This window comes from Penaeus vannamei, chromosome 35, assembly GCF_042767895.1.
Source record: "Penaeus vannamei isolate JL-2024 chromosome 35, ASM4276789v1, whole genome shotgun sequence".
Lineage (NCBI taxonomy): Eukaryota > Metazoa > Arthropoda > Malacostraca > Decapoda > Penaeidae > Penaeus > Penaeus vannamei.
The window spans coordinates 11,944,012-11,961,232 of record NC_091583.1 but is presented as its reverse complement, the minus strand read 5'-3'; the positions used below and the strand labels follow the sequence as shown (position 1 = coordinate 11,961,232).

The 17,221-nt window shown below is 37.6% G+C and overlaps 1 protein-coding gene across 6 annotated transcripts in view; it reads right to left on the bottom strand.

The window, feature by feature from the left end:
* Positions 1-844: 844 nt before the first annotated feature.
* Positions 845-17,221, bottom strand: part of LOC113801789 (rho guanine nucleotide exchange factor 10) — a 51,286-nt gene continuing 34,909 nt past the window's right edge. For 5 of the 6 annotated variants that reach the window (XM_070114126.1, XM_070114124.1, XM_027352216.2 and 2 more), the window contains exons 2-17: positions 16,839-17,221; positions 16,179-16,494; positions 13,135-13,277; positions 12,213-12,592; positions 11,736-12,032; positions 11,165-11,257; positions 10,397-10,621; positions 8,718-8,882; positions 8,315-8,524; positions 6,365-6,554; positions 5,784-5,923; positions 5,508-5,645; positions 4,854-4,993; positions 3,489-3,588; positions 2,675-2,869; positions 845-2,495 (exon numbers count right to left, since the gene is read on the bottom strand). The exon at positions 16,839-17,221 is cut by the window's right edge and continues 1,440 nt beyond it. In XM_070114126.1, the coding sequence (XP_069970227.1) occupies positions 1,251-2,495; positions 2,675-2,869; positions 3,489-3,588; positions 4,854-4,993; positions 5,508-5,645; positions 5,784-5,923; positions 6,365-6,554; positions 8,315-8,524; positions 8,718-8,882; positions 10,397-10,621; positions 11,165-11,257; positions 11,736-12,032; positions 12,213-12,592; positions 13,135-13,277; positions 16,179-16,494; positions 16,839-17,221 (4,360 nt within the window). In that variant the 3' untranslated portion in view covers positions 845-1,250. Of the gene's footprint in view, positions 2,496-2,674; positions 2,870-3,488; positions 3,589-4,853; positions 4,994-5,507; positions 5,646-5,783; positions 5,924-6,364; positions 6,555-8,314; positions 8,525-8,717; positions 8,883-10,396; positions 10,622-11,164; positions 11,258-11,735; positions 12,033-12,212; positions 12,593-13,134; positions 13,278-14,185; positions 15,569-16,178; positions 16,495-16,838 lie in introns of those variants that run through there. The other variant, XM_027352217.2, reaches the window with a different exon arrangement.

Below are 17,221 nucleotides of genomic sequence, written 5' to 3'. Positions count from 1 at the left end.
AAATGAAAAGTTCTGAGTAAATACTTTGATTAAAACATATTCATGTCAAAAACAATTTCTCTGAATGTGACTCAAGCTAGAATTAAATGCTCTTTAGTGTGTAATTCTACAAATCAAATAATGGAATAACTGAGTGCAATGATAAATTTTCAAATATGTAACAGTACATATCTCTTTTGTTTTACATATTAAGCACTTATAATTCTTGGGTCACGAATTTATTTTGTTGTACACTACCAAATACTGGGAAAGATATGTAGGCCTACTTTCTAGATATGATGTAGGGCTGTAAACTGCAGGATAAAGTGCTGTAGTTTTAGTTATCTTCTTCTTACTTTGCACTTATAACATCTTGTAAATGAAGTTATTCAGCCCCTTTGAATATCATTTTACAGATTGTAGAATGATTATCAACTTTGTCAGTTACTATACCAAACTTTTTACATTTTGAAGCAAATCGGCATTGTAGTTTATACATTTTCTGGCCTAATTAGTTTATTTTTTGTTTTAAAATCACAAAATTTTGCTAGATAGATTTGCACAATTGAAAGATTTGTTCCATTTTCTGTTCATCTTACTTTTGTTGAAATTATATCATTTTTCAGATATGTGTTGCATTGACTATTGGCCTGTATCTAATATTTTTGTATTGTTACCTTTAAAACATACATTCACTATAATATTGTTGGATAGAACAGAATGTGGGAAATGTTGATTGTGATTTCCTTTTCATTGGCTTTATTCTTTTTCCATTTAGTATCTTTACATTACTATGCAATATATACAAAATGTCAGCTTTATATAATCTCAGACTTAACACAGTGAATAAAAAGAAAATTCAGCAAAATAATGTTTCTTTATTACATAGACTTAGACAATACTTTCGGAGCAGATTGGCAAGGTCTGCAATATTGACCAAAATAATGTATTTAAAATAGCAGTTCATCTGATATTTACACTTGAACAGTTGGATATAGTTTTACAGTATATAGATATTTTTCTTTTCTTATAAAGCAGCCTCGACATAAGCGTTATATGACAGTAAATACAAAGACAACATCAAGTTTTGTTGTGATGGAAGCTGAACATCAATCACTTCAAACTAGACAATTCAAATGCCTATATAGTAACACAGAGGATACCATTCTAAGTATGGACACAAAACTTTAACATATCACAATTGCACAGGGTTTGTAAAAGTAACAGAAAGTCAGATAAATAAGTTAAAGGAAGTCAGGCAAGAAAGATAATTAAAGCTTCATCTCCCACACCACAACATGTGCATCACGGTCATTAGCATGGGAGCTTTGTTGGCCCTCAAACACATGCCTCAGGTTAACATACCCTCGCCCACCCATTAAGGTCATCAGCGTTCGAGATGGGTCCCCTTCTTTTCGACGACCAGTTGTGGCTGATCTGCTATTTGTGCCAACATTTGATGCATGAGTTCCTGAGTCACATGGAGTTGTGGAAGAAGTTGCTGTCAGGATACTGTTCATGCCCCCACTGCCATCTTCAGAACCTGAAGATGTCGTGCAAGCTGATGATGCTCTTGAGTCTACTGACCAAGTTGAGAGGTCCAAGGAACGTGGGCGTGAGGCCTTCAACCTCACTCGACGATCAAGAGTACTGACTTGTGCAGGAACCGCCAATTCTGGGTCACTACGGCGTAATGAATCATAACGAGAAAGCAAGAGGCCTTCCCCAATTACCATTGGTTCATCTTCATATTCATGAACATTTAACAAGTCTCCATACAGGCCATAAACATCACATTCCTGACTACCTGCAAGCGTTCCCAGCCCCAAACCTCTGGGTAATGTCTTGGAAAGGCGTCGCACATGCTGCTGGTGTGCATCTCGGGGTTTACGCCTCAGAATGACAGGACTGCTAAGTTGCTGTCGTAACCTTGGGGGTACACGCCTCGATGGAATGAGGCTCCCATCACTCTGCTGCTTCTCTAGTCGTGAGGTTGGAGTTGGTGTGCTTACATAACTTCGGGTATCATCAGTGGAAGATTGAATCCTTGAACTCTCTTGTTGTGACTGGCTATGACTGTCCTGCAATGATGGTCGAGAACCAGGTCGCAACTCTGGTAATGTAGCCTGTGGTCTTGCATGAGGTTGAAGTGTTAAGAGGAACGTAATGGGGCCTCGGTGAGCATGGTAACTAATATTTGCACGACCACTTATGATTGGCACACCTTCTAATCGTGGTAAAGGAATAGTGAGAGCTACACCAACATTGGTGCCAACCCACAGAAGACCTCGTGATGCCAGCAAAGCAGTGACTGTAATGGTTGATGGTGCTGGACCTTTGTCACCCAAAACTCGACAAACATTGGAAGCTACATTGATGTCCTGCAAATGTCTGAAAGTTTCAGTATGGTACAGGCAGATGGTCGCAGTTTTCTTCTGAGCAATCCAAAGTCCAATTCCAGAATGAGCCATTAGCTGTACTCCGCCAGCACCTTCATGATGGACCGAGAACTTTTTCTGCAAAAGGAATTTTATATCAGTTTTGATTAATGATTTAACTTAAAAGTTACTATGAAAAAGAACAACAACTTTTAATAACATACAGTAATCAATTAGCAACATATAATTTATATAAATAAACTTTTTTATTCATATTCAGACACAAAAGGTGCCATTGAAGATACAGAAAAACTTACAGTAACTTCAGCTGTGAAGCAGTCTATTACATGAACATGGTCCCCACAAGCAGCATATACATGTGTGTTTATGGGCAGGAGAGCAGTCACCCCTTGAGTTCCTAGGAAAATGTTCAGAGGTTCTCGCAGTTGCCATGCTCCATCAGCACCTCGGCGGTAAACTTGCACACACCCATTACAAAGTCCCACATACACCTATAAGAGAATAAGGAAAAATTTAACAACTAATTCTATATTCCATATCAGTGTAATAAAAGAGATTAAAAAAATGTATAATCATATACATATATCTCAAAAAGACAATGCATCTTAAAACATTATGATAAAACCAAACAAAGTTTACTACTGACGAAATCCTCCTATATTTAAGCCAACTATTGCCTAGACAGGCACGCAGTCTAGTTTTCTTACTTTCCCCAGTGTCAGATAAGGTAAACAATATGGAAATGGAAACTAAGAGCAATTAAAGTACATGAGCACTAATTCAAAATAGTGCAGAAAACAGTGTATATATGACACAACTATTTAGTTATGGCAACAAATTATTAAGTAAGCTTAACTATTTCTGAATGAAAGGCACTTTACCAGCTGATTACTGATATGAAAAAACAAGGTGTATAATCTCAAGTTTGATGTCATCATTTCAAAATTCCTTTAAACAAGAAATCTGCCTCATAAAAAAAAAAAAAAAAAAAAAAAAAAAAAAAGAGAAATGATAAACCAGGACAGTATGGTACTACTTGTCCTAAGTACCTTGGCTTACATTAGATGATAGTTCAACTATATTTGGTTACATGTGAAGCTTTCATCATACCTGATCACAATGATATTTAATTGTCGTCACTGCTGCTGGCACATTTGTTGATCCCAATTCAGTCTGACGTTCTGGTTCTAGTCCACTGTACACAATCAGCCTGAAAAAATGAAAATATAATCATATAATAACCTGTGATGAGGCATTTGTTTGAACTCAACTTCCAAGTAAATGTGCTGTTCACTGTTATTTTCTTTTGTGAATTTCATTTCTACATAGATGGCTACACATGTGCTTATTCACCATTGAGTCAATTAGTAGGCCTACTTGTCCTCATCTGCTGTATCCATTTGATGTTCATATATATATTTTTTCTTTCTTCCTTTTAAATGTCATTAACTTTTTTCACTTCATGAAAAAATTTGGCTGAGGGCCATGTGACAGGAATATGCTAGCATGGAAAAATTTGGTTGAGAGCCGAGTGTGGGAATATACTGTCTTGGAAAAATTTGGTTGAGGGCCAGGTGATAAGAATAACTCACCATGGGTGAACAAAGCTCTTGGAGGAAGATTAGATTCAATAGGCATTTAGGAAGGGACTTTTGCATTATTTCAACTAATAAAAATGGGTGAAATGTACCATTCATGGGCCATGGCTGGAAGAGCACTGGCACACACCCAGGAGAGTTGCCACTCAAGAAAGCTTAATGCCCAGATTTTGGTCCAAATGAGGCACCTAGATCTATCAGGCTAATTTTATTACTATTCATTGATATCATAACTACTCTAAAGTTATTAAAAGTAATAATAGCAATGAAAACAAAGTAGTTTCCCAAAATTTAAGGAAAAAGATAGACTGGCAGGATTAGGTAAGACTAGAAATTGAGTCCTAGATGATTAAGCATATGTGTATACACAAAATTGAAAAACTAAAATAGCAATAGCCATAGCATGGAGTTGTCATCCTAGCATTAATAAGTTAACCCCTAGCCGACGGGTGGCATGTACGTACATGCCATGGCTGTTGTGGACTGAAAGACGGGTGGCATTGTGTCATGGCCATTCCCACGCAACTGGCTTGTCGGACGGAGTTTGTTTTTCTCAGATAGTAGCGGCTTCATTTATATGGTAAAGGTAAAGGAAGGTAAACCTTCAAAATGTTAATATTTCTATAAATTATAGCAAAATAAAAGCTTTTAGGCGCTAAATATCACTCACAAACTACCAATCGAGCCGGGCGCAAACAGGGGAAACTGCCAATGCGCGCCAAAAACCCTGTCCATACGTCCACTTGCCAAACATTTTTACCCATCGGCATTGGGTTAAAACTATACATTGCACATACTTTCAACTGAAAATTTCAATAAATGCTGTGTGTAGAATTAAAAATACAATAATATTGCATAACAAAATCCATATCCTTACCTGTGTGAGTGCGTTCCCATCCACACAGTGTGGGCACGTAAAGATGGTTCATCTGTAGTAGTGGTGATGCCAGGAACATGCTGTAATGAGGTGACACACACCTCGACTAAGTCTACACGCACAATTTCCCGCAGACCCACCTGAAAAGTTAGTCAGTATATGAGAACACTAGTTTCTTAAAATAATTTTTCTTTTAAAATGGCAGCAATAATTTTCCATCACTTTTCTTTTAAAATGGCAGCAACAATTTTCTATATTTGCAAGATATAATAAGTCCCAAAATTTCAAACATAATCATGATGGATTTTTCTATCTCACAGTATATTGATGCAATGAAGTACACCACACAACTATTCTAATCTAAGATACGTGCAAATCATCAAATTAAATCATCACACATACATAATATATCGAATATTTCTTGAGGAAGCTGACAATATGATTCTTTATCAACACTATTCAAGGACAGAAAGTATCAAAATAAACAAATTCTGTCCCTGATCTGTGACCACTGAGTGTACCATTACAATACAACTTCATCCTAAATGAAATTCCTTTGTCAGTTTCACAGTGCATACACCATAGTATTGCTGTAACCAAGACAATAATAACACAATTACAGGATAAAGGCCACAGTTTTTATTCTATTCCTACCTGCTGCATGAGGTATATGGTGATGTGTGAGGATACACCATCGGTTGAGCACAGCCAGAGGTAATTATGATGTCTGCCAGTTCCAGACAACCTGCTTGGCCGTGACAGGGTGACAGTGTAGCAGCATCCACACTTAACCTGTTGATTAGTTAAAGTATTGTCATCTAAATGCTCATGAATGCAGAAAGCTAGGCAAAATATGAATGTAAATTCTGAATAGGTACGTTAATTTATATGGTATTTTTTGTCTATGTTTTATTGACAAAAATACTATACCTCTGTCTCATGAGGGGATGAGAAGACTGGAAGAGCTTTCACAAAGAGTGGCATTTTTGTAGATGGTCGTTTCTCTTGCTCTGGCACGTCCCATGCTGGAGAATTGGCACTGTCTAAAGCCAGCTGAGCCAGACGAAGTTCTATAGGAAGAAAACAGTGTTAACCATAAAAAAAAAAAGAACCTGGAAATATTTTGTACCGTCAAAAGTGTTAAATGACATTTTTCAAGAATAAAAGTAATAACATATGTGTAAAACTGAATTAATAAAACAAATATATTGTGATATTTTGAGTCTGGCTAAACTCATCATCACAGATAAAACATAAGATGTATTTGTATTTTAGTTCATAATGACATTTTTACAAATGTAATCTACTGTAGTTATATATTCTTAGAGACAAGAACATAATGCAAATTCACATGACACATTTAATTTGATGATCCAACTTCTGTTGCTTGTAAAAAAGCCTTACTTTTTCCAGACCTAAAAGGAATTCTAACATAACATCCCCCATATAAATCTGAATTTACCAAATATTGAACACCATGTATTGATACAAATTTTCTTGGTTCTACTCACCAACAATCCAATCTTTCTTGATAACAGGATTATCTGTCTGGAAGGTAAAAGTCTCTTTCTCTCGACCATCTTTGTTCTTGACTGTGAATTGTAAGCAACAGGCATCAACCCATGCCATTTGCTCATCTCGGATGTGCAAGGCCCGCTGGATACTGCTGGCAACATGTTGGAGATTCTCTGATGTCAAACCCTAAAACACAGAAGAAATTTCATCAATATATTGGTTTGTGAACAGTTCTTTAACAAAGTATTATAATCTAATATATATACAGTCCCTTACATATGAATGGCTTCATACTCAATTACAATATTTATCACTCTTACTACTTCATGCTGTAAAACGGACCACATCAAATTATCATTCCTATACCTGATTCTCTCATTAGATCTAATCTTTTAATTTTATTTTTTGAAGACTATGTTTCCCCTCTTGACATCAATTTTCTCTGAATGCCACTTACTAATCACTTATTAGCACTTTTACAGTCAGCCAGTTAGAATTACTCCCCCTTTAAGTTCCTAAGATAAGCAATGAACACCATTTATTTATCTGTTACCATGAATGTTTCTTTCACCCAACAGACTTATGTCAAGAAGTGTTAAACTGTGTATGGAATATAATCAAATTCATATTACTGAAAAAAGTAGGAATACAACAAAGCATATTTTGAACCTGAAACTTTCAATGATCCCACACATCAAAGAACATAACACAATACTATTTCTGATAAATTAATATCATAGAATGCAATAGTTCTAATGGTTCCTTCTAGCTACCTATTTACTTCAACATTCACATCAGTTCAACATGGAGCACTTCTCTGAACATGACATCCTTCAGTATTTCTTGGCATCTTGCTACATTAAGCCAACGCTGCTGGGGATGGCATGTACCTAAATGCTATGTCCCCTGTGAGTTTAGTTTATCAATTGCCTTTACACATAGATGGCTCCACAAGGACTAAGCCAGCAATGAGCCAATTACGAGGACAACCTATCTCTGTGGTTTACCTTTTTCCTTTATTTTTTGGTGTGTGTGTGTGTGTGTGTGTGTGTGTGTGTGTGTGTGTGTGTGTGTGTGTGTGTGTGTGTGTGTGTGTGTGTGTGTGTGTGTGTGTGTGTGTGTGTGTGTGTGTATGTGTGTGTGTGTATGTGTATGGGTATGTGTGTATGTGTGTGTGTGTGTGTGTGTGTGTGTGTGTGTGTGTGTGTGTGTGTGTGTGTGTGTGTGTGTGTGTGTGTGTGTGTGTGTGTGTGTGTGTGTGTGTGTGTGTGTGTGTGTGTGTGTGTGTGTGTGCGCGCGCGTGCGTGCATGTGTATGTATATATGTATGTTTGTGTCTATATATGTGTGTGTCTGTGTATGTGTCTGTGCATATGTGTCTGTGTATGTGTGTCTGTGTATGTGTGTCTGTGTATGTATGTCTGAGTATGTATGTCTGAGTATGTATGTCTGAGTATGTATGTCTGAGTATGTATGTCTGTATGTGTGTCTGTATGTGTGTCTGTATGTGTGTCTGCATATGTGTCTGTATGTGTTTGTATATGTGCCTGTATATGTGTGCAAGTGTGTGTGCATGGATGCATATGTATGTACAAGTGTGTGTGCATGGATGCATATATGTGTACAAGTGTGTGTGCATGGATGCATATGTGTGTACAAGCGTGTGTGTGTGTGTGTATATGGATGCGTGTTTGTAAAATTTCCAGCCTCTTACATTTTTATGATGCAAACAATCACTGGTCCTCACAATTCTTAAAAGAATAGTCTTAATAAATAAAAAAATTAAGTATCAAACATGATATGCAAGAGTAATATTTATATCAATGTATCTAGATAACACAACCTAAAGTTTAAAATACAAATCTTTATTGCTCTACTAACATTTGCATAAAGCAAGTTTTAGTAAAAAATAATATCAAACACTCTTAATCAGACACTTATACACACCTCATAGGTTCCTCTCAAGGATGTGATAAGAGATGAGATTCGAGACACAATTTCATAATCGTGCATCAAGTCATTCATTTCCTGGCAAAGATTATCTACATTTGAGCCCATAGTCTCTTCAGGAATGCGTGCTGAGTTGATGGATCCTGTTTTGTTGACTCCAGATGCCAATAATCGACTCAGAGTTGGTGAAGAGCTTGTGTCTTGGATCTGAAAAGAAAATATTTCAGTTTTTCCTTAATGTGTCAGAGTATATTTTTGTTTCCTTACTATGTGGATGATTTGTATGTTCTGCATGAGGAGAATATCTATACTAATTTTTCTTTTCCATAAAAATTACTCAATTGTAACACTACATATACACAGGTCACAATTACTCTCTTCATTGTACATGACTTCTTACCTCAACATCAGTGACTGGAAAGGCCCATTTTAGAGAGAGACGTTCATTCTGCTGTCCGTAGTCCTCATTTGTCTTTGGTACAACAGTCACACACATGATCAGATCATTGGTAAGGAATAGTCGACGCCCCTTACTCTTACTTATCAATCCATTCTGGTTGAACTCCTGTGGAGAATATTGTAAGTTTAATTAAATTCTACTAGTATCTTTTGCATGCATCATACATATACATCATGAGTGTGAAAAAAGATAATAAAAAATATATCATATTATATAAAAATCATACACCCAATTTAATTCTGAAAACAAATTTCTTCTTCTTTGAGAAAGAAAAGAAACATCTTGACAAGCAATGTGAAAAACTCAGCACAAACAGTATGTAAAACAGAATTAAGCAAAAAAGAAAGAAAGAAAGAAAGAAAGAAAGAAAGAAAGAAAGAAAGATACTGCTCACCGAAGTTTGTGGCTCCCTAAAAATGGTATGGCAAGATTTCATCTTGCAGCTATGTAGTGCATTCAAGTACAAAACTATACAACTTGCCATTAAATCAATAAATCTCAAATAACTTTTTAACAATCTTTTCCTTTGTATTATACTTGGCATGAAATATATAAGAAAGCACATGACAAAATGAGCACAGCATACTTATTTGAATGTCTATGCACCTCACTGTATCATATCATTTACAGTCTACTCAATCTCAAAAGATGGCTGGCAACGACCCCTTTCTTTAGCATCTTGAACAACCATGTTATCATACTATAAATCATCACCTGATGTCTAATCCATAAGCTAATAATGTCTCCTTTACATCACAGTAAAACATTCTCTAATGCCTTTAATTCGGCAGTTATCTTTGTTATACAAACATTCCTCTACACACTCATCCATAAATGGGTCTTTGGAAAAAATATGACATGATAAAGAGAGGCTCTACTTATAAAGCAAGATTAAGTGCAAATGGGAGGATAACTGAAGAATGTTTATACCACTTTTTCTTCTTACACCAACTGACTTTCTTTGTCACAACATAAAAATGGGAAAATGTCACATAACTGAGAATTTCACATCCAAATACTGCAAGTGTTGCAAATGATCAGTGGTGAGAATTTAACCAAAACATAATTTGCATATAGTTGTGGAAAATAGCTAGGTTATCTAAATATCTTAATAAAGAATTTTCACACTTATTCACCCATAATTATACAATATTTTTCAAACAAAGATTTATGATCATAAACAGTTACTCATTTTTGATTAAGCATTTTAAAAAATTAGTCATGATTCAAAAGTGTACCTATAAATACAATCATATATAATGAATGTATACAATATCTTTTGTTAATAGGGCATACTGAGTTTATCCACTCTCTTTAGCAATAACTTGACAGCCATTCAACTGAGTAATTAAAATACAGGACCTATATTTCTTCCCCTACTTTCTTATTTATTCAACTTTATATTCCAAATATATAAATAAAAACTGAATTTTTGTTTATTCATTAACAGTATTTACATTTTCATACTTGAAAGCACTAAATTGTCACCTGATAAAATCCTACCAAAATACCTTTAGGGCGCTGCAAAGTTCTTTTGCAGGCTGTACAAGCTAGAATGTGAACAAGATGACTGGTATTTAATTTTTTAAAAAATATATAACTCCAGTAATCTAACTTACCAATTGCAAAACATCATCTTGACGTAGCAAGTAGCGATTACCCTCCTGAATTCCTCGAAGTGCAAATTTGGTATTGATGTGTTTCAGTGTATCTCGGAAGGCCTGATACTGCTCAGCTTCACGTTTCCTCTCATTGAGCATCTCTGCCAGTGACTCCAACTGGGTCAATGCCAACTGAAGGGACATGCGATCATGGTGCCCTTGAGGAGTGTGCTTCAGTAGGTCCTGTAAAATGGTAGAACTTCTTTTAGAAAGACAAAAGATGCATAATTTTCAAAGGAGAACAACTAAATTTCCACTGAACTGTCTTATGATGAAATTCTAATAATAATCTTAATGAATGATTGTACTGGATAGTAATGAAAATAATATTGATAAACATAAGAACCCAAGAACATAATCAAACCTATTTGTTCATAAATCTCTACAATATATAAATGATATGAATGTATGATACAAGACAAAGATATATGAACAGTATTAGCATGAGCTCTGTATTATAGGTTTGTCTATTTGTGAGGAAAGAATTTGATTTTGTGATAAATTTCATTATTAAGAAATATTTACCTTGTGTTTCTTTTTTTAAAAACATTACAAATCTAACAAAAATGGTAATGACACATGTGATAAAACAATTACAAATAAAACAAATTTGGATATGATACATTTTTCATTCTACCGAGTCCTTGCAAATGTGTTATAAAATATGGTAGGCAAACAATTTTACCAGAAAAAAATATATTAACATTATCAAAATCTGCATCATACCTGGAGGAAAAGGATGAACTGGGGGAAACGCTGCACTGGTTTTACCATGAGCCCAAAGAATGACAGTCGATCAGGCGAGGTGATCTGACGCATCTGAAAGTCATAAATATGAAAACTTAATTTCAGCTCCTTTCAAATTACATCATTTTCATCTAAACTATATTAATGAGTAAAATAGCACACACTAATAGGGCAAATGCATCTTCTGTGGTCTTCTCTGCAAGAGAAACCAACATAATTCTAAATTTGGAACATGTGGAAATCATGGTTAAGCATAACTTTATTCTAAATATTTATAATACAACACTTACAATTCTATTAATATAGTGCAACCTTACATTACAACTAACAATCTTTCAACTCTTATCTTAGTACACTACCTTCCATTCTGATTTCACTTCATCACACATATATTCTAACTGCACATTTCACAATATGAGAAAAGGTACATTTTACATTTCTCTCTTTGGCTAAGTCATCTTTAATTAAATAGCAAGAAGCCTATCTAATGACTGAGTTTCATACACAGTAAAATTAAGTCAGTAACAAAACTCATTAATCTATAAATTACCTTCAGAAAATCAGCAAATGCAGTTTTCTTTTTCGATTCTTGCTTTGCAACTTCCATGGCACGAGTAAAGTTGTTAATAAAGTCGCTGTAGATATCCAAAACTATAGCCTTGGAGAAAGAAGCAACGAACACATCCCCAATCTTCTCCTCTCTGTCCCACTGTCGCACTGACTCTGCGAGAGCAATTCGGAACAATGTGTGGCACTGAAGAATCTCTGATACTCGATGGAAGAGGGTGGAAAGTTTGGCTGCATTGAGAATAGGAGGTTTGGAATCGTCCAAAGGTTTTTTGTAGTCCTGAAATGATAATGACAAAGATGAGTAAGCCATACTAAGTACACTGTCAGTTATCTTAACATATCACCTGTTATCTAAATAAATATTTATCATAATAAATATCAGAAATGCAATGTTTAATAAATACCATCAATTACATTATACTGCAAAGGAAATATACTGAATCAGAAGTGTAATTACATTGACTAGTCTTTGAAGAGTTGCTACATAATTATTTTCACTGTGAACTATTGAAGCAACAATATGTCGCCTTTTGATCTGCTCCGGACTGAGGCCCTGCGGCATTGGAGGTAGCGCTGGAGGTTGGTGTCGGCGCTGAAAGGTGTGGGCAAATACCCCACCATTTTCTGAGAAGAGCCCCCCATGCTCTGTGTCCCCTTCCTCAAGCAACTGTGGCATCCTGTGGTTAGTGATTGTGCTGGTACCATTGCTTGTGGTGGTATATGAACTCGTGCGCTCAGTATTGGCAATGGTGCTGCTCCGTCGTTCAACATCATAGTTAACACTTTTGCGCAAGGAAAACCATCTGTATAGCTTGTTGTCTGGTGTGGAGGGAGGATCTGTAAAATAGTCAAGCATGAGAAATTTGCCAACATATACATTTATTATCATAATTTTTATAATGATTATTATTACTAGTTTAATTATCATTGATATTGTTTATAATGTATTAAAAATGACATAATCAAATGAGATCTCATGAATCAAACATTTAAATGAATACTTTCCACAGGTATTAACACATATCTCCATTGATATACTTTCAAGGTAATATCTAATCTAATCTACAATTATGGGTAGGTGTTAAGAACAAATGCAAGCAATGCCCATCATACCCAAAAATAACCCTTGCAATGTGTAGTTCTTGCACTGTCTCAGTGTCCTGAATGATCCTGGACGTTCATGAGTTGCATAGGAATTTTCATTTGAAATTATTATTTGTCTGTCTGTATGGTATACACACACCTACATTCTTATTATGCATACACTACTACTCATCTTTTGTTCATGTCAGCCTACACTTTCTTATCTTAATCTGTCACTATTCCATTTAGCAAGAATATCTAGAAAATGAGTTTCATCACAAGCCATCAGCACTTACTGTCCTCCACAAGTTTGGCTGATTCCTTTGGTTGATCCTCCTTTGAGTCCTTTCGTATGGCATCTTTCAAGGTTTTACTTGACTGCCGCCTCTCCCTCCACTGTTCTCTCTTACGTAATAAACGTTGTTTGAAGTTCTCCAGGCTGCAGGAAATAATGAATATGATTAAATGAAAATCAATAATACATTTATCTAAAAGTAAAAAATAACTGATATTTCTATTTTGAGTAATTATATCATAAATTCTACAAAATCCCAACTCTGCAAAATGGACTTTCTCATCTGGAGTACTGACAGTAATATAACAGATTCAGGATTTAATAAAGTCATGCATATATCAGATACCCTATATGTACATATAAATATATAAATTATGTACAACCTTCACAATGATATCAATTCAGTGTAAACTGGTTGTCAACAGATATGTAATTTTTATCTTTTTCAGCCATATCAAGAGTAGTTCAAGGTTACAAAACCCTACACTGATATGGTAACCTTCCCATATTCATGCTGTTTAGCATATAAGACAAAATTCACTTACAAGATGTAGGTTATTAGCACCAACCTGCTAATGAGCAACCTTGATTCTGATTAATCACTTTTTCAAAACTTACCATGAACATACAACAAAGAAATCAATCAAAATGCATGTTTGAGGACTTGACTACCTAACACATACTACAAATGTTGCCTTAATTATATTTGAACAAGTTAAATTATTATTTAGTAAATGTGCTGCAATTATCACTATCACTAATCATATCAATGTTTTATCTACTAATATGCTAGAACTTTCATTACTATCGTTAGATACAACAGAGAGCTTAACAACAAAGGCACTTTTGTTATCATAATTATTCAACTCTGAATGAGTAATCTTTATTCTTTTCCTTTTCCTTTTTTTTGTGTTATATGAAAAGGTCATCCTGCGAGACCTGTTATTACGATTCTCTATGAAAATGATTACTCATTGCATGTGTCAAGTTTACACATTACACGGTATACAGAATGACTGTTTGTGTATGGCACTGACAAACTCAACACTAACTTTTCACTGCTGCCCCGAAAGCTGAAGTTAAAGCTCGCACTCCGCCTCAACCCCACAGGTTTGCTCTCTTTCGGCCTGTTCATGGACATAGTCTTTCCTAGCCTGATGTTCGGACTCTCCCATTTATCCCCCGGAGACATGCACTGGCTCAGGTCTAGCAAACTCTGGCTCCTGTCGTGGCTCAGGTCTTGCAGACTCTGACTCTCATCTAAGACGTTAATGGAGGTTAGGGAGTCTTTGGATCCAGAGTTTGTCTCTGTGGCTGATTTCTGTTCATTGTTGCTATCGTTTTTGTCTTCAAATATTAGCAGGTGGTGTGATGCTGCTGCCTGGGGTATGTTGGTCCGGGTACTGTTAGAAACAACATCGTGCATTCCTTTCAGATTCGGCGAGTCCTGGACACCGGAACCTGCAATGCTCCAGCGCTGGTTGGGCAAATCGCTTGATAAAGTCATTTTGCATCTCAGGAGGACTGGCTGGGTTACACGGGGATCCGGATTACTTTTGGTTGCTGCATCGTCATTACGAATGGATGAATCATTTTCTTCATTTATGGTACACAATGTCGAGCCATTACGACTTTTCGAAAGTATGCTACCCTTGGTGTACCCAATATATGTGGAGCTCGTGTTTTGTGTCCTAACTTTGACACGCTCGATGCCCGGTCCTTCACTGCCCTCTCGTATATTTCTTTCTGGGCAGAACAATTTGTTTTGCTTCTTAACGCGTACACCATTACCATAGCTCCACGTGGCCTCACTTGACAGATTGCCTGAACAATCAGTCTCAGTGCCAACATTAAATTTTCTCTCCTCTGCACTTGGATTACTATTGCATGAGTCAGTTGAGTGAGTTCCCCTGACGTCACTAGTAGTCACATCCAAGCCTTCAACACATTTTACGGATCCTGTAAAACTCGCAGAAGTGACATCACTTTCCGCACAGCCCGTCCTTTGGCTTTTGTTTGTTTGGTTCTTTCCTTGCTGCTCGTCCACCGATTCCCCGGGGAACGGCAACGTAATGAAGGGAGCTTCATCAAAGCTCCGCCACTCTCCTGTATTTACCCTTCCTATCTCGTTTATAGCCTCGCACGAACAGCTCATATTTTTCTTATTACTTGAACCTGCATTATTGCGGGTGTCACTGGCTACGTTCAGACTATGCGATCGCTTTACTTTTGTTCGCGATGACTTAGGTGTACTTCCGGTAGCGATTTTTCGAGCAACAGTAACTGGCGGAGCCATTTCAGATGATGATGCACTGATCCGTCAATGACGATCATGCCGCTCGCATCGCCACACTGTCAAGTAGCAAGCCGAACAACCACGTGCACTCACGCCAGGACATCAACACACGCCTGTGGTTCTCACTATTCTCTCATGACAACTGATGTTATCGCTGGCCGTCTATTGCCAGGAGGTACAAAGATAAGGCAGGCTCCTCGATAATGCCATCATTCATATCTCTTGTGACTCATTGGCTGAGTTTCCCAAGACCATCCCTTTGACAGTCTTGGCTAAAAATGCGCGAATCATAAGACAGTACCACAGCCAGAACTATCGCGTGTAATTAACGACTTCTATATTCGTATGGTATGCACGAACCAAAATACCAGAAGATAGCTACAGATACGGTGGATAAGGCGTAGCCAAGCCAAACTTAGCTTGGGGAGCGTCAAGCCTAGTAGACATTAAGCAAGGAAGTGACTCACTTGGCAAATCGTTTCCCGCCTGACTTTAAGGTCAAAATATTACTACTCCCTTTTTCTGAATCAGTGGAAAATTGCTACATGCCAGCAGAAACGCTAAGCTCCCTCGTTATTTCTAAAACGCAGAAATACTCACTGACACTAATGAAATTCTGGTTCACTTAAAACTCTCTTTTCTTACCACAGCACCATTAATATTAACACTAACAACAGTAAAATGACGTTATATTAATAACTCCCATGGATGCACATATTTCCAAAAGAAAACGCACGCACAGGACTCACTTTGGCGCCTGGTTTTTAACTGAGCCTGTACCGTTGTCCTCCTCGTTGCTGGAGTAAGACTCGAAGTCCTCGGAGCCCCAGGAATCCGAGGATGACAACTGCCGGTGCACGTGGAGGCGTCGGGACACCCACGTCTCCTCGCTTCCCCCGCCACCGCTACTACCGCCGCCACCGCCGCCACTGCCGCCACCGACGCTTCCGCCGCCGCCGCCGCCGCTCCCTAAGTCAGAAATGTCCTCGTAGATGCGGTCCTCACACCACGGTCCGCTCAGGGTGCTCGACCGGCTTGATCTGCTCGACCTGCTCGATCGTGAATCTGCGGAAAAGGGAAAAGAAGACGATTATAAATCTGATGTGTAACGCTGAATTCAAATTCAAATGCAGACGCAAAAATGTATCACTGCTTAAAATATACAGGTCATTTAACTGTCTCGTCCCGCGATGACTCGAACTAACATATCACAATACAAAAATAAAGAAATTAATTGGCAATACTCATAAATAGCGTAAATAAACCGCATGCACGTAATCCCAAATCCCAAACCATATGTGCCAGCGTCCGTCACCAAAGCCAGGGAAGCGTAAACGAGAAAAACAAAGCAAAACAAAAACAATAAAAATGAGTAAGTTCTCAGCTGCACCCGAGGCTTCAGTTCTTACCACAATCTTGGCCGTTTTTTTCATTTCTATCTTCGATGCTTTCGTAGACTGGTTCGGGGACTGGCAAGCGGTCAGTGCCGCCAGTCTCCCTACCCTCGCCACCGGGGCACTCCGAAGAGGGCGGCCTACCTATCTCCTCGGCACTCCGCGTCTCCTCACGCACACGCTGATAGGTATGGTCGTCAACGGCCTTCACGACCTCTTTGGCACCACTACAACCCTCGCTCCCCGCTTCCCCGAGGGCACTGCAACACTGCACATCTGCGTCTGGTTCAACGCAAGCCTCGGGCACGGGCATGAGCACTGGCATTGGCTTCTTCACTGTCGCGTAGTGTGGGTCGTCGTCGGCCCGCTCGACTGCCGTCACGGCGTCCACTCCTTCA